The sequence below is a fragment of the Oncorhynchus mykiss genome, chromosome 1 (assembly GCF_057628025.1).
Source record: "Oncorhynchus mykiss isolate SJ-2025 chromosome 1, ASM5762802v1, whole genome shotgun sequence".
In the NCBI taxonomy this organism is placed as follows: Eukaryota; Metazoa; Chordata; class Actinopteri; order Salmoniformes; family Salmonidae; genus Oncorhynchus; species Oncorhynchus mykiss.
This window is the reverse complement of record NC_143022.1, coordinates 48115001-48141939: the sequence shown is the minus strand read 5'-3', so window position 1 is coordinate 48141939 and position 26939 is coordinate 48115001. Positions and strand designations below refer to the sequence as shown.

General features: G+C 44.1%; 1 protein-coding gene across 2 annotated transcripts in view; it reads right to left on the bottom strand.

Moving 5' to 3' along the window:
- Nucleotides 1–2655: 2655 nt before the first annotated feature.
- LOC110524001 (metallophosphoesterase MPPED2) overlaps nucleotides 2656–26939 on the bottom strand; it is a 50635-nt gene continuing 26351 nt past the window's right edge. For both annotated transcript variants that reach the window (XM_021603263.3, XM_021603272.3), the window contains exons 3-7: nucleotides 26266–26447; nucleotides 23631–23856; nucleotides 6798–6913; nucleotides 5656–5769; nucleotides 2656–5283 (exon numbers count right to left, since the gene is read on the bottom strand). In XM_021603263.3, the coding sequence (XP_021458938.1) occupies nucleotides 5174–5283; nucleotides 5656–5769; nucleotides 6798–6913; nucleotides 23631–23856; nucleotides 26266–26447 (748 nt within the window). In that variant the 3' untranslated portion in view covers nucleotides 2656–5173. The remainder of the gene's footprint in view (nucleotides 5284–5655; nucleotides 5770–6797; nucleotides 6914–23630; nucleotides 23857–26265; nucleotides 26448–26939) is intronic.

The window sequence follows — 26939 nt, the reverse complement described above, 5'->3', positions numbered from 1 at the left end:
TGAACAACCCGTTCCATATCATCTTAAAGATGCTCTATTGGGTTGAGGTCTAGGGACTGCACAGGCCACTCAAGTAAACTGAACTCTCTGTCATGTTCCAGGTCATGTTTTTCCAATCCTCAATTGTCCAGTGTTGGTGGTAGCGTGCCCACTGGAGCCGCTTCTTATCTTTAGCTGATGTAGAATTGTCTGGAAATTAACTGAAATTAGGCCGATGGTAATTGATGGCTGATGATTTGTGGTCAGAGGCAACAGGACGCCCACCCACTGCTTTAAAAAAGGGTAGGTAGCATAAACATAACCACATGTAACAGAGATTTTCATTAGCATATGCATCAAAAGTCCCAATGAAAAGTTACACATCACTTTTCAATTTTTGTCATTGTTACATAAAACTGGACATCATTCCGTAGAAGGGCTTAGTCAAGTCGGGATGTTGTTTTTTTCCGGGTGTGTGATGTAATATGGAGGACCATATTGTTTGCGTTTGATCGTTAGTGTCTATCAATCCCCATTACATACACAATATATACAAAAGTATGTGGACACCCCTTCAAATTAGTGGACTCGGCTATTTCAGCCACACCCGTTGCTGGCAGGTGTATAAAATCGAACACACAACCATGCAATCTCCATAGACAAACCCAGACTTGTTGGAAAGGTGGCATCCTGTGACGCTGCCACGTTGAAAGTCACTGAGATATTCAGTAAGGCCATTCTCCTGCCAGTTTGTCTAATTTCTGCCCTGCTGGAACTGCCCTGATCAACTGTAAGAGCTGTTATTGTGAAGTGAAAACATCTAGGAGCAACAACGACTTAGCCCGGGAAGTGGTAGGCCACACACAAGCTTACAGAAGTGGACCGCCGGGTGCTGAAGCGCGTAGTGTGTAAAAATCTCTCTCCTCGGTTGCAACACTCACTACCGAGTTCCAAACTACCTCTGGAAGCAACGTCAGCACAATAACTGTTTGTCGGGAGCTTCATGACAATGGGGTTCCATGGCCGAGCAGCCGCATAACGCCTAAGATCATACCAAGCATCGGCTGGAGTGGTGTAAAGCTCACCGCCATTGGACTCTTGAGCAGTGGAAATGCGTTCTCTGGAGTGATGAATTAAACTTCGCCATTTGGCAATCTGATGGACAAATCTGGGTTTGGTGGATGCCAGGAGTACGCTACCTGCCCCATTGCATAGTGCCAAATGTAAAGTTTAGTGGAGGAGGAATAATGGTCTGGGGATGTTTTTCATGGTTTGGGCTAGGCCCCTTAGTTCCAGTAAATGGAAATCTTCACACTACAACACACAATGACATTCTATGTGTTTTAATAGAAATCAACTATATGTGTCCACATACTTTTGTATATAGTGTACATTAAAGTAAACCAAGTTTTAGAACTCCAGCTATCAAAGAATTTTAGCTATATGAAGTGATCTTTGCCAGCAAGTTTGTCAAGTAGCTAATGTTAGCTATGTAGCCAACTAGCTATTAGCCTAGCCATCCACCATGGTTATGGTAAGCAAGCTAAAGCCTTACTTCTTGAGACCAGCTAGAACACAACACAACTAAAGCATAACCGCAGATTAAAATCAAAGAGAGAGCAGAGACTTACAGATTGATGGTTGGGGCCCATCTGATGGTTAAACTTTTAAAAGTGTTAGCTACCAAAGCGAAGGGGAGGCGGGCATTTCAATGGACCAAAATAGATTGAATCCAGATGTCAGTCAGGTGGAAAAAGTTACAAAACACCCGTAGCCTACTTCACAGAGAACATGACAAAAAGTTGACAAAACAAAAAGGAGAACAGACGAGGTACTACACTTTTGGAGCAAGCATGTATGATTTTCTCTTTTGTTTTGAGCACACGGCAAGAAGGCACCAGAGCCTGCCGTGCTAATGGGTTCCCACTAGATAACACAACCACAAAGTCTGAAAAGCATGAGGTGTGGCTAACGTTAGCCAGCTTGATCAAGCTACTGAGCTAGCATTTGAACTCTGTAGCAGAGTAGATCCTCCACGTGACGTTGAGAAATAGTGCATTGTGTATAGTTTAGAAGTTACCTGGAAATACGTTATGTAATCACCCAAAAACACAACTACGTTTGTGCTTATAGGTAACCAGATCTGGACTACACTGCGGTTACATTGGCAAGTAAAAACTCATGCCTCCTACCCTTCAAGTACACATGGTCGTCTGTTTTTTTACTCAGCTCTGCAGCTCTCTACCTTCAAGCGGAGACAATCAAGCAAACACCCCCACACACAGGGTGGCAGTCAGCCTTCCTTCCCCACCATGCCCCTGACATCCATCAACGCCAAGGCCACCCTGAGAATTCTGCCCAATCAATAGTAGGTGTCAGGACAGCATAGGGCCACAGCCATCCTTGTCAAGAGCAGCCATTAATCCATGTTGCGGTCAGTCAGGGGATAAGTAATAGACTTAGGGCTTGATTCAATCTGTATATAACGGTGAACTTTACTGAAACAGATGAAATCCACCCCGCAATCAGTCTGGCCTAGACAGATGGTGCACAAATACAGCTTCACCTCTAGCCAATGGAGCGAGAGATAGGGGGATGCTTGAGCAATGTACGCTTTCCTTTAGTGTGCTCCGCTACTAATGTATATAAAAGGTCAAAAACAAAACTGTATAGCTATTCAACAGGTACAAATATGGCAATTTTATTTGCATATAAAGGCAACTAAACGTATTACAAGTTAATCAAAAGGTTCATAAACCAGGAAACTAAACAGGCATTTACAATGACAGAAGACTACCGTTGGCAACTTTTTTTTTGTGCTAGCAAGATTGCATTTTCACACTGTGCAACAAAACAAAAATAATTAGCAAAATTCTTATTACTGTATTTTAGGGAACAACTCACTTCTGCTAAGACAGTTGTGAAATATAATTTAAAACAGCTGTTTGCTGAATATCGATAAAAATATAAAAGTGAGATGAAAATGCATGTGTGCTTTGAATAGCATATAACATACATTTTTGAAAGGCTTTTAGTGGGCCTATATAAATTCACACAAACACCAATTCACATGTACTCCATGGAAGATGGGGACATTTGAGAATGTACATAATATTTTGCGTCCTGTTGAATGTGCCCCAGATCAAGGTAAGATGATGCACCAGTACATACCTTTCCAAAACAAAATGTGAGAGCCCAAGGGACTACACTATATAATAATTGGATACATTTCGTATACTCAAAATGTTTCATTTTCAACAATACACAGAGCTTTAAGAGAGACAAAATAACTTATGTTACAATGCCAAATGCATGTTCTATTATCATCATGAGGTCAAGTATTGCTGATGTAGAGGGTACGATTACTGTCAGGCAGTGTATTTGCCTGTCAGACAAAAAGCGTATACAGTTGAAGTCAGAAGTTTACGTACAACTTATCCAAATACATTTAAACTCTGTTTTTTTTCTCACAATTCCTGACATTTAATCATAGTAACAATTCCCAGTCTTAGGTCAGTTAGGATCACCACTTTATTTTAAGAATGTGAAATGTCAGAATAATAGTAGAGAGAATGATTTATTTCAGCTTTTATTTCTTTCATCACATTCCTAGTGGGTCAGAAGTTTACATGCACTCAATTAGTATTTGGTAGCATTGCTTAACTTGGGTCAAAAGTTTTGGGTTGCCTTCCACAAGCTTCCCACAATAAGTTGGGTGAATTGTGGCCCATTCCTCCTGACAGAGCTGGTGTAACTCGAATCAGGTTTGTGGGCCTCCTTGATCGCACATGCTTTTTCAGTTCTGCCCACACATTTTCTATAGGATTGAGGTCAGGGCCTTGACTTTGTTATCCTTAAGCCATTTTGCCACAACTGTGGAAGTATGCTTGGGGTCATTGTCTATTTGGAAGACCCATTTGCGACCAAGCTTTAACTTCCTGACTGATGTCTTGAGATGTTGCCTCAATATATCCACATAATGTTCCTCCCTCATGATACCATCTATTTTGTGAAGTGCACCAGTCCCTCCTGCAGCAAAGCACCCCTACAACATGATGGTGCCATTTCCATGCTTCACGGTTGGGATGGTGTTCTTCGGGTTCCAAGCCGAAGTGTGCACTTCCTCTAAACATAACAACAGTCATTATGGCCAAACAGTTCTATTTTTGTTTCATCAGACCAGAGGACATTTCTCCAAAAAGTAAGATCTTTGTCCCCATGTGCAGTTGCAAACCGTAGTCTGGCTTTATGGCGGTTTTGGAGCAGTGGCTTCCTCCTTGCTGAGCGGCCTTTCGGGTTTTACTTTCCTCCAGTATCTTCACAGGGTCCTTTGCTGTTGTTCTGGGGTTGATTTGTACTTTTCGCACCAAAGTACGTTCATCTCTAGGAGACAGAACGCATCTCCTTCCTGAGCGGTATGACGGCTACGTGGTCCCATGGTGTTTATACTTGCATACTATTGTTTGTACTGATGAACATGGTACCTTCAGGCATTTGGAAATTGCTCACAAGAATGAACCAGACTTGTGGAGGTCTACAATGTTTTTTCTGAGGTCTTGGCTGATTTCTTTTGATTTTCCCATGATGTCAAGCAAAGAGGCACTGAGTTTGAAGGTAGGCCTTGAAATACAAACCACAGGTACACCTCAAATTGACTCAAATTATGTCAATTAGCCAATCAGAAGCTTCTAAAGCAATGACATCATTTTCTGGAATTTTCCAAGCTGTTTAAAGGCACAGTCAACTTAGTGTATGTAAACTTCTGACCCACTGAAATTGTGATAGTGAATTATAAGTGAAGTAATCTGTCTGTAAACAATTGTTGGAAAAATTACTTGTGTCATGAACAAAGTAGATGTCCTCACCGACTTGCCAAAACTATAGTTTAAGAAGAAATTTGCGGAGTGGTTGAAAAACGAGTTTTAATGACTCCAACCTAAGTGTATGTAAACTTCCAACTTCAACTGTACGTCTTGAGAGAGAAAACAAATGACAAATGGCACAGAAAATTATTATTGCAGCAAATGCAAACAATTGGAAAATATGAAATATTTTACGAAGTTCATCATTTCATTACTAGAATCAGATTTTTCATGCATTTTTACAAGCATTTTTTACAAAAGCCAAATATCTTGAAGATTAACATTTAGTACAACTCATTTGATTTAAAAAATGCTGGTTCATTTACGATGCTCTATGGGTTGGGCAGGTCGAATATGATGGGGGGGTTGGTGGGCTGGAAACTGGCTGTACAGGTGGAGGAGTTGATAAAAGTTGTGCACCCATCCGTCATAATGCCGTACCCTGCAGACAGAGGACAGAGAAATAAGACGACATCAGAGTCAAAACAGAGACAATAAAAGGTCTGTTAAGCTAGAGATGCATGGCACAGGATAGCCCCCACTGATACAGTATTAAGTGCCCTAGTACAGCATCCATGTTAGGAAGTGTTTTGGCTGAAATTGGACTCCTTCCTATAATTGTGTAAACTGCCTTAATTTTGCGGGACCCCAGGAAGAGTATGTGCCAAGGCAGCAGCTACTCTTCCTGGGGTCCAGCAAAATTAAGGTAATGGGGATCCATAATAAATACAATATGGATGCTGTACATCAGTACTCTACCAATCTGTTATTGCGTAGAACCAGGACTATGGAGGACGGGGTACAGAATACTCACCCTCGTGGATGCCACCGAAGGCGTGGAGCTTGGGTCGGACCCTCTGCTGTACCGTGTTCAGCAGCTCCACACAGCCCACTCTCTGGAGCTCCTTGGGGACCCAGTCACGGAAACCTGTCCCAAACCACACCAATAGATTGATTAACACACTGGATTAAGCATAAGAAGGATACATTTTGTAACGAAAATACTTTTAACAACAAATTAATGTATAACATGTAGGCACAAACTAAGGGCGACATATTCCTCGTCTTAACGCTGTTTGGAATTACATTATAAAACAATAATGTGTTACGAACATATGTGCTGTGAATGTTTGAATGGAACTTAGGCAATAGATTATAGATGTTGTTTTTACTGGCAAGAGTTTAAAACATTAACAATATAATACACAGACAATAATATTATTTTAGTTAAATATTAAAAACATAGGCAACAACACCAGCCTCATTTCAAGCATGGGCCTATGATGGCCTACTCTGCACTATTCATCATCTACCATTATTGTCCCTGTTGTATTCTTATCTTGTAGCCTACACCAATACATTCATGTAATTATACTTGATGTGGGAAGGTTAATTAGCATACTCTTCCCCCAAACCTCCGTTTGACACTTCCATTTTTGGCTCCACCTACGCAGAAGCACATACAGGTGAGGCGAAAATACCCAACTCGTCATTGCACAGGCTTTGTAGCTCGTTGCTCGTGTTTCACCGCGAGGAAAAGGTCACCCTATCTCTGCTTCCATTACTACCAGTTAAAGCCCAAACTATATGTTATTTTGGGTCCGATACCGATTCAGATTTTTTTGAGGGGGAAAATTGACCTATACTGATATATCTGCTAATATACTGGTTTAACAGCAGGGATTTTTTTTTCCAATACTGAATTCTCGTGTGCCACCCAAACGAGCAATTGTCCAAGAAATATGCTTCAAACGTTGATTTCTAACATGGTGACAATAATGAGAATTACCGCAAGTGTTCAGATAAGCATGAGATTCCGGTTTTCATCCTATTTATTGAATATCAGCTCTCTGTGGAATTACTTCCAGTATGTGACACAGTAATCACAGCAATACAGCAACCAGTTTTAGCAGTCTGTGGGATAGTGTGTTTTGCGGTTATATGAACTCAACTCACCGAGGGGAGGTCCATGGGTCATGAGAACATCTATACCCTCTGGAACCTGATTCCACTTGTCCAGTAGTGACTGACCGCGGGGAAGGTTAAAACCCCAGCCATTAAACCATGGCGTCCTGTAGAAACAGTTTAAAGAAATCTACATTACACACACCTGCGCTAAATACTGAATACAGTATGTGGGCATACATGCAATTCAAACATGAACACAGAACTGAGTACAATGTTTTTTTAAAGTAAATTGCGAGAAAGAGAGAAACAGTTTTTTTCCACCAGGACATACAGTGCATTCGGGAAGTATTCAGGCCCCTTCCCTTCTTCCACATTTTGTTACAGCCTTATTCCAACATGGATTAAAAAAAATGTTTTTCCCTTAATCCACACACAATACCCCATAATGAGAAATTAAATGACAAAGCAAAAACAGTTTGTAATTTTTTGCAAATGTATTCAAAATAAGACAGAAAAAACTTATTTACAGAGGTATTCAGACCTTTTGCTATGAGACTTGAAATTGAGCTCAGGTGCATCCTGTTTCCATTGATCACCTGTGGTAAATTAAATTGATTGGAAATTATTGGAAAGGAACACACCCGTCTATATACAGATCCACAGTTGACAGTGCATGTCAGAGAAAAAAACAAGCCGTTAGAGGTTGTCAATAGAGCTCTGAGACAGGATTGTGTTGAGGCACAGATCTGGGGAAAGGTACCAAAGAAGGTCTGCAGCATTGCAGCCTTGAAGGTCCCCAAGAACACAGTGGCCTCCATCATTCTTAAATGGAAGAAGTCTGGAACCCCCAAGACTCTTCCTAGAGCTGGCCGCCCGGCTAAACTGAGCAATCGGGGGAGAAGGGCCTTGGTCAGGGTGGTAACCAAGAACCAGATGGTCACTCTGACAGAACTTCAGAGTTCCTCTGTGGAGATGGGAGAACCTTCCAGAAGGACAACCATCTCTGCATCACTCTACCAAATCAGGCCTTTATGGTAGTGGCAAGACAGAAGACACTCCTCATTAAAAGGCACATGACAGCTTGGAGTTTGCTATTAGGCAACTAAAGGACTCTTAGACCATGAGAAACAAGATTCTCTGGTCTGATGAAACCAAGATTGAACTCTTTAGTCTGAATGCCAATCATCACGTCTGGAGGAGACCTGACACCATCCCTACGGTGAAGCATGGTGGTGACAGCATCATGCTGTGGGGATGTTTTTCAGCGGCAGGGACTGAGAGACTAGTTAGGATCGAGGCAAAGATGAACGGAGCAAAGTACAAAGAGATCCTTGCTCCAGAGCGCTCAGGACCTCAGAATTGGGCAAAGGTTCACCTTCCAACTGGACAACGATCCTATGCACACAGCCAGGAGTGGCTTCGGGACAAGTCGCAATGTCCTTGAGTGGCCCAGCCAGAGCCCGGACTTGAACATCTCTGTAGAGACCTGAAAATAGCTGTGTAGCGACGCTCCCCATCCAACCTGACAGAGCTTGACAGGATCTGCAGAGAAGAATGGGAGAAACCACAAATACAGGTGTGCCAAGCTTGTAGCGTCATACCAAGAAAACTTGAGGCTGTAAATCGCTTCCAAAGGTGCATCAACAAAGTACTGAGTAAAGGGTCTGAATAGTTATGTAAATGTGATGTTTCAGTTTCTTTTGATACATTTTCTACATTTTAGAAAACCTTTTTTTGCTTTGTCATTATGGGGTACTGTGTGTAGATTGATGAGGAAAAAATATATGTAATCAATTTTAGAATAAGTAACGTAACAAAATGTGGAAAAGGTCAAGGGGTCTGAATTCTTTTGGGGGGGGGGGGGGGGGGGATGTCCCTCCCAGATTGGATTTTTTTTGTTGTATTATTGGTGTAGAAAGACTTGACTTTACTGAAAATGTTTAAATTCAGAGTGATGTTATTTTGGGGGCATATCATCTGGGTGTACGCCTATGAGAATCAGAACCATTTTCTAAGTTTGAGAACCTTAAGCCTTTAACCGGTCTTCGAGATTGAAGTCTTATTTACATATGTACTTATTTAGTTGTTTAGTGGTGTTTTAGTGGTAGAGTTCGCAAAACAAAAACAATAATCATGATATCATTGATTATGTGACATCATGGTAAGCATAGGCTACTATGTAGTTAGCATGTAAATGAGGTTTTCGGGAAAGCCTTTCCATCTACCAGAGGACTGTTTTCATTAGCATCAATACTAACGGCTACACAAAGTGGTAGACGTGCGAACTGCACACACGGACATTCTCCTTGCCCCTTCAGAAAGTTGTTAATATCTTATGATAAACTTGGACAAGTGAATTTAGGTCAATACATTTTGGGAATATTGTTGAATTCTATTTTAATGCCTGGATTCTGCGAGGGCCCTAATCATCATATTTGGACCATAATGAGGCTCTCCATCACCTATTGGTGTAGTTACGATTCACCATCTTCATAACATGTTTTCATCATTTATCTACATATAAAATCACCAACAAGCCTAAGCCTACCAGTAGCCTATCCATAGTAGGGAGCCAAATTGATGTCTCTCACCGATTCGATAGGCTACACCGGCTGCCGAGACACACACTTCAGCATCACTGTCCGGCAACCCCCAACATCCTAGGAAAGGAAACCTAGGAAATCCTTTGGTTTACTTGTCCCGATGCGATATCGTGGACATAAACACATTGCGGGGTTATAGATGTTATAGATGTACTTTATTCGTTCAGTTCAAAACTTTTTATAAGCTAGTCCACGCCTGTTCAGTTGTCAAATCAAAGCACAGTAAATAGCAGGGATGTCGCTGGGCCTTTTTTTACGGGGGGGGGGGGAGCATCGTGTTCAGTTCTCCACCATGTATTTGCTACTGATGTTTCAGTCCCTCCTTTCTGTAACTGAGGGGCTTCACAAGTTCCTCCGGAAAGAGACTGCAAACCTGGCAGAAGCTCGTTTCGGCCAACAAGCTGCATGTGACACACCGATAGGCAAACGCACAGATGCATTTGCCACAGAACTTTATGACAGAACCAAAGCACTCCGTGAAAATTCACATTATTCCAGAGGCAGATGCAGCAAGAAAGTGCAAACAAAGAGAGATCGTGTGGTGGAGACCTACTTGGGTTTAGGTAGAGAATTGTCATGATCCCAAACAATGAGAACAGAGTTGTTGCTCCCCATGCTTGGACAAGATGGATTCTCTAACTGTAGATGCAGGTCTGCTCAAAGGCATACAGGCATGCAGCCCCAACTCAAACAAAACAATTCCTCGATACCTCATGCTTAACTGAGTTTGCCAAGCACTACGGTATTGATGTTAAAACACAAGAGATGTTGGTGGCCAGAAACTTTCTTGCCCGGAAAAGAGAGGCTGGATGTCCTCCCAAAGATATACTTGCTGGGCATAACCTCCTGGATGATGAAGTGTTTCCTTCTCTGAAGGAAATCATTCAGCTTGCCCTGACAGTTCCTGTGAGCAGCTGCTCCTGTGAAAGGTCCTTTAGTGCACTGCGCCGGATGCACTCCTGGTTGCGTAAGACAATGGGTCAGAAGAGCCATGTCCATTGAGGGTGAAGTGTTTGGGTCACTAAATGTCATTGACCGCTTTGCCCCCTTTAAAAATAGGAGGTACACTGATGCGTCCACCCACAAAATAAGCATCAAAAGAGAGAAGCAGGAGGAGCAGTTCCTTAATATAGGTTGTAATATTTGTTTGGGATCTTACTTTATCAGATTTTATTCCTAATTATTTTATTTAGCTCATTAGTTTAATTTAGTTTTACCCCTTTGTGGATGAATGATACTGTTTTTTTCTAATGGTATAACATGATATGCATCTCTCGCTCTCTCCTCTCTCTCTCTCCAAATAAAATCCCAAAGTATTTTTGATACATAGTACTCTCATTTTTGTGCCTTTTGTTGTTGGATGGATGGGGACAGAGTAGACTTTAATTTCTTTATTTGGATATAATTTAAGTAAGTCATATTAGATCAGTGTCTAACCTAATGTAACATCTACTTCCACTTCACACTCTCAAAACACATAGATCCCCCTGAACGCAGCCCACTCTCCAGATCCCAACCACCTGAATTCTGATCGCACATCTTTATGTCATTAGCACACACTATTTAGTTCAGTTCTCTGCACCGCATCATTGTGAGGTATTGTTTGTTTTGTGACACGTCTATTCGGAACTCTGTTTTTCCCGTAATTTAATCCTCCTGTGTATGATAGTTTTTGCCTGCCTCACTAACGACACCTTTTGCCTATTCCCTGCCTGTACTTTAGCCTATCAGATTTCCTGTTATCAATCTATTGCCTGATCTCCTGGGCAACGTTACTAGCCTTTTCCCTGCCTGTGTTGTTGCCTTTTTGGACCCCCTGTGTATGACATTCTGTCTGCCCCTGGACCCAGCTACCTGCCTCCTCCTTCCTTTAAAAAAACATGAAAATATGTTTTGGGGGCTTAAAAAAAATCCCGGGGGAGGATGCCCAGACCCCCCCTAAAAGAGGATTAGTCCCCCCTATTCATGAATCTCTAGTGACATCTATGGTAAATAGCCAATGCGCCATGAGTCCGCATGGCTGGCTATGAAAGAAAATAAATGAATATGCCAGAAAACAATAATTAGGCTAAGTGGATTTCGACTCATTGTTACAACTTACACGGTATGTGCAAATTCACAAGCATCATGCTCTCTCCATCCTCCGTGTAAAGAAATTTGACTGCAACCAACCACGGCGCACACAAATTGTACCAGAAGGCGGGACAGATGACAAGTAAAAGCAGTCTGCTATCACTCCCTTTATGACTGACAGGCGCCTATCCTATCAATAGATCGCTAGAAGATGCCCAGAGAAAATGCGAGAAAGAGAGAGAGCTAAAGACAGCGAGCCATAGAGGGAGATAGAGGGCTATTAGACGACCAGGACATTCATTCTGGCCACACGGCTGTGCCACAGCATAACAGAGGTCATCCAAAGAGGAGGCAAATTGATTAAGCTGTCAGCACCAATGAGAAAGAGCATGTTAAGAGATTTATGTCTCTCCTGGGACAGGCCTCGTAACACACACATCAGTATGTATGGGCAGCCCTGCCCTGACTGCCGCCTTTATAGCGACTGCTCAGACAGCCAGGGCACAGGGAGGTAAAGAAATGGCCCGGCCTCAACGGCCAGACAGCACAGCACACATCAGGCCACGGCTAAATCTGGCCAGAGCTGCCTGGGAGAGGGTGGGGAGACAGACGGGCGGGGGGGCGGAGTGGAAGCTCTTTGGTCTCGACTAAATGAACGCTGATAGCTGTGGCCTTATGACTGATGTGGCCCGTGGGGCATTTATCAACCTGCCTGGACAGCCTAGGCTACACCGTGGCGCAGGTCTCTCTGCAGGGTTCAACCCAGGGCTGCTGCTGCCTACGGGGGACATTAACTACGTACAAAACACTCCAGATTGATGCTTCCCTTCTGACCAAAGACGCATTTCACGGTTCGAGTCATTCCGGTCCTAACCGGCGTATAAGAAGCGCATGAGCTCCGTTCCTTTCTTAATGGTCCTGGCGAGAGAGAAAAAAAATGTCAGGGTGAGGTTCTCTTCTGCACTGTTCAACCAATCCAGTAAATGTGGGGTTAAGATGCAGTGTCCTCTGTTAAACTCCAGGCACTGCTTCCATTTCCCCCTGATGCCTATGGACTAGCCTCTGGACCATCTTTCACATCGAGTAATGTGAGCTTGAATCAGGCACATTTTGTATAGTGTGGCTTTCAACAAAATGAAAACATCAAACTCACACACTGCCAAGTTCAATTCAAATGCAAATTTGATTTGTATGGTCTCGTTACATATCAGCATTTCTGTTAAACCCCCCCACTGTGCGATAGCAAAGGCCTGCTGACACAGCTCTGCACTGCGTTGCTCACAAACAGCCAATTCATATTGACTGCACCTATATATTTCCCTCCAGGCTGGGTAACACTGCCTTCTCCAACCTTGTGACTCAAAGCTGAGCCTGTTCTGTGTTAGAACTGGTCCTACCGCTGACACCAGTGCACAGATTAATCCTGCGTTTTCCCCCGGCGTCTCTCTCGATCCCAGCAGAGCAGACAGAGATGAGAGGTGAACAATGAGCTGTGCTGCTCAATACAGGAGCCTGTAAGAGACAGGAAGTGGAGGGGGGGGGGGGGGGGGGGCAGGCTCCGGGCCGGAGGACTCCATTAGCCGGAGCAGGGGGAGCAAGAGCATCACCTCGTTGTGAGTGGGGGGGGGGGGGGGGGGGGGGGGTGGGGGGGGGGCCTTGGGAAGAAAGTACACAGATACATCTCTATGTTGTCATACCGTCAGGGGATTCACAACAAGACAAAGACCAGAAATGGGGGGGGACGGGACACACACACACACACAGAAGAAACAACAACCTTAGCGTCCCCCAGTTTAATCATGGACAAAAATTATTTTAAAGTGCCCACATAGGCCTAAACATATCAGCAAAGATTGGGGGGGGGGGGGGGGGGTAGGATATTGAGGGTAGACATGAGTAGACATGAGATAAGATCAGATGAGATTCAACTCTGCGTGCCTGTCATCACTAGGCTAACTGATAGACTACCTCTGGCCACTGCTGTTGTCTCCTGTTGGGGAATGATCCATCAGGACGTGCGGTGCTCTGGCTGCCCGGACTCAGGCTGTTAAAAAAATATATACAATAACGCTAGGTCCTGTCCTGCATGCCTGGGCCCTCTGCTTTAAGAGGCCAGTGGCAGCTTGATCGTGATTGATGGCAGAGTAAATAAAGCACAGTGCCTGCTTTAGAGCATGGTGTGTCGGGGGGTATACACACGGGTGCAATCCTTCATCATTGCTAGGGCTAGCGTTTCTGCAGACACCCCCACCCCCCACCCCCCGACAGGCAGGCAGACATTCAGCAGATAAAGCCCTGCAATAACAGCCACTGTCTGGACTTGCTGCTATCTGATCATCACCTCACTCTCTGTCATTACACCCACACGCACAGTACACACATGTAGGTGTGCACACACACAGCGTACACACACGCAAATGCAAACACACATTTCTGCTTTTCCAAGCATAGATCTGACAACATCCTCTTGTTAAATATGCCAACTTGTACAGTGTACATCGTCTTGACACGACAAGCCACGTGTGTCATTGGTTGGAACTTTTATCAGCATGTGAGCTTGGTGACCTGTCAGCTGAACCGAACACAGAATGCAGACATGGGCCAGACATTTTTCGCTCTAAAACAGTGCCCCAGCCGCACCCCTAGCTTCAGGTTATTTATGAAAGGGGTCAGGTCAGCCAGTAATGCACTGCCTCGCGAGTCCCTCAAGTCTCTCCAATCTAAAAGGGCTACTGGAATCTTCAAATATTAATCCACTCGGTCAGGACTATCTGTGGGTAGTAGCACTAGACTAGAAGTGAGGGGCATGGGGCTGTGTACGGCTGTAATGTTGAACAGCTCTCTGCTGCAGCAGAGTGTTACTGAGAGGGAAATTAAGGGCCAGGGGATTTCCTGTCTGTCTGCAATGGCATTCGATGCTACATACCTGGTAACATACTCTGTCAGTCACAATACTGACATGAGGAAGCTAAAATGGTCAAATGCTGCATTTTCTCTGTGTAAAGCCTACCATCTCCCGTTTCTCTCTATCGCCTGGCCTGGACAGATGGTCTTAGCTTCTAGCAAACACTAGTCACACTACACTCGACGGTGTCGTGTACTCAGCCAGGCTTGTTGTGACACTGCACTGGTGGTCCAGTCAACCACTCAACCCCACTGAGTAGGCTAGCTGCATCCTCCTCAGTCTGAATGTCACCTGGTAGTACGATCAGCTTTTCTGCATTCATTCATTTGCTAGTCATTGAAGCCTGGGAGCGATCATCAGTAGTCTACACACACCACAGAGGGCTACACACACACACACGTCGTCTCATTCAAGGTCTCCTCTACCGAGATGGCTCTGGACGACCCTGGTTAGTCAAACGAGCCGCATAATTCATTGTGGTAAAGGGCACCGCACTGGTTGGTTATTTCACAGATCATTACATTGTGGTGCTAGACGGAGGCTGTTAAAGCACTTGTGATGTCACTGTAAAATTCTGGAAGATGTTGAGGTAACAAGGCTCTGGCTGGCTCCTGGCGGGGGGGCAATAGCAAGGCCTCTTACTGCTGACTGACACATACAGGGACTGAGGAGGGGCAGGCTCACAGAAACACATCGCTAGAGAAATTGGTGTCAGCGGTGGGATTTGCCCCTAACACCTGAACATCATTCAACCTGGACACAAAGGCCCTAGCCATCCGAATCCACTGTGGCCTTGTGGTAGGCTGAAGTTCATCCAAAATGGTAATCATCTGAATAGAGGGCAGGCGTCTCCTCCTCTCGTCTGTGGGTGTTCATCCCACTCCTAATCTCAGCCACTTACTGTCTGCCTGACCCACTCTTCGCTGTGCCCCCCCCCCCTCCCCTCCCCTCCCCCTCCTTTCCTTCTCTCTCCCCCCCACCACCCTTATGACCCCGCTTGCCGCCTTCGTGGCAACCTGACCCCTCTTCCTGTGCACAAGTTTGCCCTGCCTGCCTGGCGCTGTGTGAGAGCCTCCAGCGCTGGGCTGCAGTCAGCCAGAGCAGGACAATGGACTGCTGAAAGATCTGAGGAGGGTAGCGGACACGAGCAGCTAATTAACACTGACGTGCAGCTTGCACAAACGGGTCAAAGGTCACTTCACAATCAGTGATGTCAGCATGTAAGGCCTCGGAGCGGCCTGTAGGGCAGAGCAGAGCAGCATTTCAACACCTCCCCAGTGAAAACCAACGCTCCCAGAGGCTGAGCATAACCATACAGTCCCTTGTGGTTTTGATTTTGGGGAAGGAGAACAGACCGTGGCCTATTTTCCCCAGGCTCTCACGTTACTGCTTCTTCCTCTGAAGTGATGGATCTTGTGGAACAGTCCGCCAATGGACAGACGGACATTTTAAACTTGACCAAAACCGCTGCTATCCCAAAGGCACTTCTTTTACATATTGTATTATTACATTATCATATCCAGCTATATTCTGGAAAGTCTTTATTGAAAAGTGAGGTGAAGTATTTTGTCAGAAAACTAGGGCTGGGAATTGCCAGGGTTCTCACGGTATGATATTATGGCAATTGTTTTGTGCTGATATGATATGTATTTGCGATTCTCATGATTCTATATGTTTTACGATTCGATACTGCGATTTTATTGCGGTTTCCAAACATATTGCTCACAACATGTCTTCCGCAGAGAGACAAGAGAGCATGAGAGAATTTGTTTTGATCAATCATCGAAAATAAGTGCTGAAAACACGTTGGCTCACTATTTTTAAAAAATTATACGGAGAACAAGCTATAGGATGAAAAATAGGAGAGTTTTGGCAGAGGTGCAGACGACTAGCGCTAGCTAACGCTACCTAGCAACAAAATAATAATAATTCCAAATAATATAATAAGTCATACTGTGTGAGGAAATTGTTGTTGTGGTGACAGGATTAACACATTGAGGGGTAACAGGGATTTCCACCAAGTGATACCGAGAGTTGGAACCTCATTTCAGATATGCCCTTTATTTCCTTGCATAAATACACCAGGGTCATTTGAGGCTTGCTCGCATACTGTTGCCGATTAGTCAGGCAGCTTTTCCCATTCCCATCTATTCATCTGCTACACAGATGGACAGGGAAAAAAATCAAAGCCACACATGACATTAAGACAATGGCCAGTCAACCAGTCAATAAAGTACATTGCTATCCCAGCATGAGTGTCCATGTGAGAGATTGAGCTTGCATTAACCTCACAGCTACGCTGTCCTCACTGACCCACACACCCAGTGGAACTGATTTAAATAGCAAACACACTGAGGATGACACACACACACACACGGCTGTGCCACGGTTTCTATGGAAACAGAGAACCACACCTTCTTTGTGGCTCTGCCTGGCAGGCTCTCACCCGATGTGAACCCAGAGGTCACATGACCAGTGTGTCCGCAGTCATAGGCGGATTAGAGGAAGTCTTAGCATTTCTAAAGCCATACTCAGGCTGCCACTGTCACCTTGCTGCCTATAGCATAGCAGCTCAGCTCCCTTTGCCCTCAGTCCCACTGACACACACACATAGAACGCTACTAGGTCAGGTCATGGTATATCTGCCATGAAAGGAAGAGGTATTAGCTGTTCAATGCTACTAGGAGATATGGACCATTTCAAGTAAACGTTGTAACATTTTAGGCTTCAAGGGATACTTCAGGATTTTGGCAATGAGGCCCTTTATCTACTTCCCCGGAGTCAGATGAACTAGTTGAAGTTGGAAGTTTACATACACTTAGGTTGGAGTCATTAAAACTTGTTTTTCAACCACTTCACAAATTTCTTGTTAACAAACTTTAGTTTTGGCAAGTCGGTTAGGGCATCTACTTTGTGCATGACACAAGTACTTTTTCCAACAATTGTTTATAGACAGATTATTTCACTGTATCACAATTCCAGTGGGTCAGAAGTTTACATACACTATGTTGACTGTGCCTTTAAACAGCTCGGAAAATTCCAGAAAATGAGGTCATGGCTTTAGAAGCTTCTGATAGGCTAATATACATAATTTGAGTCAATTGGAGGAGTACCTGTGGATGTATTTCAAGGCCTACCTTCAAACTCAATGTATCTTTGCTTGAGATCATGGGAAAATCAAAAGAAATCAGCCAAGAACTGAGAAAAAAAATGTGTAGACCTCCACAAGTCTGGTTCATCCTTGGGAGCAATTTCCAAGCGCCTGAAGGTACCACGTTCATCTTTACAAACAATAGTACGCAAGTATTAACAACATGGGACCACGCAGCCGTCATACCGCCCAGGAAGGAGACGCGTTCGGTTTCCTAGAGATTAACGTACTTATGTGCGAAAAGTGCAAATCAATCCCAGAACAACAGCAAAGGACCTTGTGAAGATGCTGGAGGAAACAGGTACAAAAGTATCTATATCCACAGTAAAACGAGTCCTATATCAACATAACCTGAAAGGCCGCTCAGCAAGGAAGAAGCCACTGCTCCAAAACCGCCATAAAAAAAGCCAGACTACGGTTTGAAACTGCACATGTGGACAAAGATCCAACTTTTTGGAGAAATGTCCTATGGTCTGATGAAACAAAAATAGAACTGTTTGGCCATAATGACCATCGTTATGTTTGGAGGAAAAAGGGGGAGGCTTGCAAGCCAAAGAACACCATCCCAAATGTGAAGCACAGGGGTGGCAGCCTCATGTTGTGGGGGTGCTTTGCTGCAGGAGGGACTGGTGCACTTCACAAAATAGATGGCGTCATGAGTGAGGAAACGTATGTGGATTTATTGAGACAACATCTCAAGACATCAGTCAGGAAGTTAAAGTTTGGTCACAAATGGGTCTTACAAATGGACAATGACCCCAAGCATACTTCCAAAGTTGCGGCAAAATGGCTTAAGGACAACAAAGTCATGGTATTAGAGTGGCCATCACAAAGCCCTGACCAGCTCTGTCAGGAGGAAGGGGCGAAAATTCACCCAACTTATTGTGGGAAGCTTGTGGAAGGCAACCCGAAACGTTTGACCCAAGGTAAACAATATAAAGGCAATGCTACCAAATACTAATTGAGTGTATGTACATTTCTGACCCACCGGGAATGTGATGAAAGAAATAAAAGCTGAAATAAATAAATAAAATTATGACATTTCACATTCTTAAAATAGTGGTGATCCTAACTGACCTAAAACAGGACAGTTTTTACTAAGATTAAATGTCAGGAATTGTGAAAAATTGAGTTTAAATGTATTTGGCTAAGGTATATGTAAACTTCCGACTTCAACTGTATCTGTTGGTCACTGATAACTTAATAGAAAAGTAGGGGCGTGGATCAGAAAACCAGTCAGTATCTGGTGTGACCACCATTTGCCACATGCAGCTCAACACATCTCCTTCGCATAGAGTTGATCAGGCTGTTGATTGTGGCCTGTGGAATGGTGTCCCATTCCTCTTCAATGCTGTGCAAAGCTACTGGATATTGGCAGAACTGGAACACTCTGTCGTACGCATCGATCCATAGCATGCCAAACATGCTCAATGGGTGACATTCCTTGTCAACAAAAACCCTCAAACTTTTACAGATGCAAAATTGAGAGCATCCTGTCGGGCTGTATCACCGCCTGGTATGGCAACTGCACTGCCCACAACCGCAAGGCTTTCCAGAGGCATCACCGGGGGCAAACTACCTGCCCTCACTCATCCACATATTTATATCTACATATTCTTATTCCATCCCTTTACTTAAGATTTGTGTGTATTAGGTAGTTGTGGAATTGTTATTTATTACTTGTTAGATATTGCTGCACTGTCGGAACTAGAAGCACAAGCATTTCGCTACACTTGCATTAACATCTGCTAACCATGTGTATGTGACCAACATTTTCAGCTTCCAGGAATTGTGTACAGATCCTTGCGATATGGGGCTGTGCATTATCATGCTGGAAATACCTTGACTTTGTTGTCCAAAACCCCACCGCCATCACATGAGGTGATGGCTGCGGATGAATGGCACGACAATGGGCCTCAGGATCTCGTCACGGCATCTCTGTGCATTTAAATTGCCATAGATAGATAAAATGCAACTGTGTTTCTTGTCCGTAGCTTATGCCTGCCCATACCAAAACCCCACCGCCACCATGGGGCACTGTGTTCACAACGTTGACATCAGCAAACCCCTCGCCCACACAACGCCATACACGCTGTCAGCCATCTGCCCGGTACAGTTGAAACCGGGATCCATTCGTGAAAAGCACACTTCTCCAGCATGCCAGAGGCCATCAGTGGTGAGCATTTCCCCACTGAAGTCGGTTATGACGCCAAACTGCAGTCAGGTCAAGACCCTGGTGAGGATGACAAGCACGCAGATGAGATTCCCTGAAATGGTTTCTGACAGTTTGTGCAGAAAATCTTCGGTTGTGCAAACCCACAGTTTCATCAGGTGTCCAGGTGGCTGGTCTCAGACGATCCTGCAGATGAAGAAGCCAGATGTGGAGGTCCTGGGCTGGCATGGTTACTCATGGTCAGTGGTTGTGAGGCCAGTTTGACGTACTGCCAAATTCTCAAAAACAACATTGGAGGCGGCTTATGGTAGAGAAATAAACATTAGATTCTCTGGCATCAGGACATTCCTGCAGTCAATTGCATGCTTCCTCAAAACTTGAGACATCTGCGGCATTGTGTTGTGTGACAAAGCTGCACATTTTAGACTGGCCTTCTATTGTCCACAGCACAAGGTGCACCTGTGTAATGATCATACTGTTTAATCAGCTTCTTGATATGCCACACCTGTCAGGTGGATGGATTATATTGGCAAAGGAGAAATGCTCACTAACAGGGATGTACATAACTTTGTGCACAGAATTTGAGAGAAACAAGCTTTTTGTGCATATGGAACATTTCTGGGATCTTCAATTTCAGCTCATGAAACATGGGACCAACACTTTACATGTTGCGTTTATATTTTTGTTCAGTGTAGATAAGGGGCCAAAATCCCAAAGTATCCCTTTAACTTTACCAGTTACGTTTGCAGACAGACATGCTTTGTGGCAAGTCTGTTGCACTGCTATCAGAAGTATCTAGGGGTCAAGGTCATGAACTACTGGCTTTGACAATCACCCCCAAAAAACAATTCATTTAGATGATTTCAGTCAGCATTGACCCTGAGACTTAGAGCAGGCCTGCAGTGTGTGTCAAGCCTGGCTGAGCTCTTTGTGGGCGGTGGGAATTACCTCTGTGATCACTAGGCTCAGAGGTAGCAGGGGCCACCGTGGCTTGCGGGGAGGGCTGTCCCTAAGGGAGCGGGGTCAGGCCCAGGGTTTGATCCTTACGCCCCAACAAAAGAACCAGGATGTGTCGGAACAAAAGGCCACTTCCTGCTGGAGAGGCTGGGAAATCGCCCCGGTAAAGATCACCCCAGAGCTGCACCAAAGACCTCCCATCATGCATCCTGTCGGCTGGTTCGCTCCCCTTCATGTCCCCGCCCCTCTTGCCAAAATAATAATTGTATTCAGCAGTACTCTGTGACAAACACAGTTCTGCCCTCATTGTTGCTCTTTCCTCATGGCCTGCATTGTGAGAAACTGTCCACTATCACCAGGAAAACCAAAACCTTTGAAGTGGAAGATTTAGGATTAAATCAAGCTAGGAGAGTTACCCTCAAGACAGGAAGGTTTGACACTGAGAATGAGAGTTGAGAGAAGCAAATATAATATAATACTGACTGAGCCAGGTTAAGGTATGAAGACCTAAAAGCACTACTTCTCGCACGATCATCAGCATAACATTACACCTGGTCAGACTTTCATTGTCAGATGAGTCATACCTATTCAACTGGGGCTTGAGGAGACAAAAGCCCCATGACCTCTCTCCGAGACCAAACGTCCAGGGGCTGATGAAGAACAACACAGGCAGATGGAGGCGTGTGGTTGACTGAGAGATTATTAGCTCTGGGAAGGGGGGGGGGGGGGGGGGAGAGCCTTTGAAAGGAGGTTGGTGTGTGCCAGCCAGCAGGGAGTTGTGATGGCCAGACAGGGGGTCAGTCAGACTGACACACAATGCCATGATTCCACTGCTCTGGCCCTCTCCAGCCACCCAGGGCCTCTGCACTGCTAGCCAGGCTGCATGTCTCTGTCCATCCTGCTGGGGAGAATACCAGGGGGGTGGAGTTTACAGTCGGTTATGTTTTGTAAGTCTAGCCTCTTAAAAAAAGGTAAATAAAGGGTCTTAGAGGAAGAAATATTAAAAATGTGTCACTGGCACAGCATTAACCTCTTGAAGCTAGGGGGCACTATTTATGTTTGGAAAAATAACGTTCCCAAAGTAAACGGCCTATTTCTCAGGACCAGATGCTAGAATATGCATATAATTGACGGATTAGGATAGAACACACTCGAAAGTTTCCAAAACTGTCAAAATTTTGTCTGTGAGTTAAACAGAACTGATATTGCAGGCTAAAACCTGAGGAAAATCCAATCAGGAAGTGCCCCTGTTTTTGAAACCTCTCCGTTGTTATGCATCCCTACTGCCCATTTAAAGGAATATCAACCAGATTCCTTTTTCTATGGCTTCCCTAAGGTGTCAACAGCCTTTAGACATAGTTTCAGGCTTTTATTTTGAACGACAACATTGCGTAAGTGGATAGGTGGGGGCTCTCAGAATGAGTTGTGTGCAAAAGAGAAAGGTGGCCATTGTTACTCCCGGTCCTAGTGAAAAGCCAACTGTCCCAGTTGATATATTATCGAATAGATATTTGAAAAACACCCTGAGGATCGATTATAAAAAACATTTGACATTTTTCTGTGGACATTATGGATATAATTTGGAATTTTTGTCTGTGTTGTCGTGACCGCTCTTTACGGTGGATTCCTGGGCATAACGCACCAAACTAACGGAGGTATTTAGATATAAAAATATCTTTATGGAACAAAAGGAACATTTGTTGTCTAACTGGGAGTCTCGTGAGTGAAAACATCCGAAGATCATCAAAGGTAAACTATTAATTTGATTGCTTTTCTGATTTTCGTGACCAAGTTAACCTGATGCTAAGTGTACTTATTGTTTTGTCGAGCGATCGATAAACTTACACAAACGCTTGTATTGCTTTCGCTGTAAAGCATAATTTCAAAATCTGAGACGACAGGTGGATTAACAAAAGGCTAAGCTGTGTTTTGCAATATTGCACTTGTGATTTCATGAATATGAATATTTTCTAGTAATATTATTTGACTGTGGCGCTATGCTATTCAGCGTTGCTGATGACAATTATACCGGATCCGCGATGGGTGGTTCAGAGAGGTTAAAGAAAATTGCGAAGAATCATATGACAGGCCTGCAGCGAACCTCTTCACTTGCCTCATGAACTACCTGAGTCGGACTTCCTAATCTAAATCAGAGATCAGTCATCCCCTCGCAGACACTGTAGTACACTGAGTACACTATAAGTACATGTCTCCATGGCAGCCTGTAACATGTTAGGACATGCCACAAGTCTAGGACAGGAGGTGACATGGCTGGGACTGACCCACACCCAACCAATCAGACGTGTGTCTCAAGCCCTCTGTGTCTAACCAAAAACATGGAGTCCCCTGTCAGGATTCAGGACAACAAGGCCATGACCTCAATGAGGTATGGAAATGGTAAAAAGCAATAACGGATTTAGAACATAGAAGCAGTGAATACTCTGTAGAGTGTTTGATATCCACCATGGACACACACTAGTTAAGAAAAAATAAACTAGACTCATTCAGGGTCTTGATAAGCAAGCAAAGCGAGTCACCACACACATTCTGTCATCACCTCCACTGTATGTAAAGCATAAGGTATTTGAGCAACACGGCCAACTCAGGTACAGTGATCCGTGTCACTGAGGCCATATTATGCAGTAGCCTGTCATTCAGCGACTAGCCTCTAGAGCAGGGGTAGGGGCAAATAGATTCAGCCACGAACCGATTGTTGTCGGAGTGAATGGTCAAGGGGGTCAGAAAATATAATCATTTAGACACTGCAAATTGACCACAACTAAACCCCAAAAGAGATGATTTTTAAATATTTAATTTCACACCTTAATTACATTGAGACATGAGACACGTCTCTTTTTTTTGTGGTAATACTTGAACAAACTTCCTAAATTAAACACATTTTTATCGGAATTCCTGTTGTTGTTTTTTTACTCAAAAACTCAAATCTGACCTATAGTCACTGTAGAATAACACTGCATAGCACTCATTATATTTAACCCAAGACAAGAGATAAACTTACCACGGTGCCCCGAATATTTGGAAACCCTTGACTGTAACCTCAGAGTCCTGCAGGTAAGTACAGTTTGAGAGGAGGGCCTGAACATCGTCAAAGTCCTCAGGTCTCAGCTTGGAGACGGAGGGAAAGCGATAGTAATCCTGCTTGACCAGCTCAGCCATGAAGTCCTTGTCAAACGTCAGTTCATGGTTCCCTGCAATCACCACCTTGAATTCATACGGTAGACTCCCTGCAGGAAAGACGGAAACAGAAAGAATTGTTGAATATCAAATAAAAAATGTAAATACTCAGAACACACCATGAAATGCTTACTTACAAGCCCTAAACCAACAACACATTTCAATGTAAATAGTCCGTGTGGCCATTTGATTAATTGTTCAGTAGTCTTATGGCTTTGGGGTAGAAGCTGTTAAGGAGCCTTTTGGACCTTGACTTGGCGCTCCGGTACAGCTTGCCATGCAGTAGCAGATAGAACAGTCTATGACTTGGGTGACTGACATTTTTTGGGGGCTTTCCTCTGACATCGCCTAGTACATAGGTTCTGGATGGCAGGAAGCTTGGCCCCTGTGATGTTCTGGGCCGTATGCACTTTATGGTCAGATGCTGAGCAGTTTCCATACCAGGCGGTATTGCAACTGGTCAGGATGCTCTCAATGGTGCAGCTATAGAACTTTATGAAGATCTGGGGATCCAGATCTGGGGGTGTTGGAGTCGTGCTTGGCCAAGCAGTCATTGGTTAACAGGGAGTAAGCACACATCCCTGAGGGGTCCCCGTGTTGAGGATCAGCGTGGCAGACGTGTTGTTGACTATCCTTACCACCTGGGGGTGGCCTGACAGGAAGTCCAGGATCCAGTTGCAGAGGGAGGTGTTTAGTCCCAGAGTACTTAGCTTAGTGATGAGCTTTGTGGGCACTATGGTGTTGAACGCTGAGCTTGGATTGGATGCCACCTTTCTAACAACTCAGTTAGTCAAATATCTGACCTGCTAGAGCTGCCGTGGTGAATTGTACGTGCTGTTATTGTGAAGTGGAAACATCTAGGTGCAACAACGGCTCAGATGCGAAGTGGTAGGCCATACAAACTCAGAACGGGACTGCCGAGTGCTGAAGCGCGTAAAAATAGTCTGTCCTCGGTTGCAACATTCACTACCGAGTTCCAACTGCCTCTGGAAGCAATGTCAGCACAAGAACTGTTCGTTGGGAGCTTCATGAAATGGGTTTCCATGGCCGAGCAGCTGTACACAAGCCTAAGATCACCATGCGCAATACCAAGAGTCAGCTGGAGTGGTGTAAAGCTCACCGCCATTGGACTCTGGAGCAGGGAAAACGTGTTCTCTGGAGTGAGGAATCACCCTTCACCATTTGGCAGTCCAACGGACAGATCTGGGTTTGGCGGAATCCAGGAGAACGCTACCTGCCCGAATACATACTGCCAACTGTAAAGTTTAATGAAGGAGCAATAATGGTCTGAGGCTACTTTTCATGGTTAGGGCTAGACCCCTTAGATCCAGTGAAGGGAAATCTTAAAGCTACAGCATACATTGACATTCTAGACAACTATGTGCTTTCAACTTTGTGGCAACATTTTGGAGAAGGTCCTTTCCTGTTTCAGCATGACAATGCCCCCATGCACAAAGCGAGGTCCATACAGAAATGGTTTGTCGAGATCAGTGTGGAAGAACTTGACTAGCCTGCACAGAGCCCTGACCTCAACCCTATCGAACACCTTTGGGATGAATTGTGGAATGACGACTGCGAGCCAGGCCTAATCATCCAACATCAGTGCCCGACCTCACTTATGCTCTTGTGCTGAATGGAAGTAAGTCCCCACAGCAATGTTCCAACATCTGGTGGAAACCCTTCCCAGAAGAGTGGAGGCTGTTATAGAAGCAAAGGGGGGGACCAACTCCATATTAATGCCCATGAGTTTGGAATAAGATGTTCAATGAGCAGGTGTCTACATACTTTTGGTCATGCAGTATCTATATATTTACTGAAATAGAAAGTTGTCTAAGGAGAGGTTAAGGGAATGGTCCATGAAAGTAAAATGCCACAAATGAAAAGGTGAAGGCTTCTTGACCTCCTCAGATCACAGTAAACATTTTCCCTCTCTTACCAAAGAGCAATAACTGCAGATGAAGACCTTAGTTACCCAGTCAACGGACATCTATTAAAGTCAACAAGTGACATTTTAAACATTTTCATTTGACCTTGTAACTTTCTTGGAGATAAAGGTCCTTTGTCCCAGTTACTTCATCTATTACCACGCTAAGACAGTTCTGTATAGAGCTCAAACTGAAAGCTCAACTCCATTTTCTCTCGGCTGTAGGCTAAAATGAATTTGAAACTAAGGAGGATGGCAGTGTTTTAATATGTGTGGCCTTCAGGGAAAATGACTTCTTCCTTTTCGTAGCTTCTTAATCTTAAAATGTTTTATTGCAGTAGTAAATATTAAATAAAGGTCAAAGCAGACATGAGAAGACCACATTAGACTAAACGCTGTTCTTGTAGTAACTTACAGATATTTACATTTGATCAGATTGCACAAAACAGTGATTAGCCTAGATAGAGGTTACATGTTATAGTATGATGAGTGTTACGAAACAGCATTGTGTGTGCATTAAAAAGAGACACTTTACCTAGCCAATCGTTGAACTTCTTGACCTCAGAGGGTAGGCCCAGTTCAGTGAAGTCTCCAGTATGGAGCAGGATGTCCCCATATGGCATCTGGATCCCATCGGTCCTGGAGTGTGTGTCCGACACGCAGACGAAACGTGTATGACCGGAGGGCTTAGGGGTGTCATAGGGAATGGGCTCCACCCTGTCATCGAAGAGGGACAGCATAATCAGTTTCTTAGCTTGTATCAAATTATTAAAGCAGCCCTGTGTCAATCAAATGTTTTAAAATCCCCATGAAATCCATCAGTTTAAGCCAAAGATTAAACTTTTTTTATTCAAAAAATGTCGGTCTTCCGCATCTACGGTGGAAGGTGGCCAGGCTACATTGGTGTTTGTCAGACCATGATACATCTCGAAAAATCAGTTCTCTCACAAAAACGTAGCGTCTGAATTGTTTGGCCTACAAAGTAACATAAAGAGCTCACTTATATCTCCTAGACATTTACAGTTCTGAAGTGTCTGTCCTTCCTTATGATTGAGTTTTTATTGTCTTTTTTTGCCATTTATGAATGTGTTATACATTGCGGTTCTATGGGCTATATTGTAGTAAAGACAGAAGTCAACATTTTACCCCCCCCAATAAGTAATATATCTAAATGGGTCCTAAAATTCAAAATCAAATAACTAATTCCAT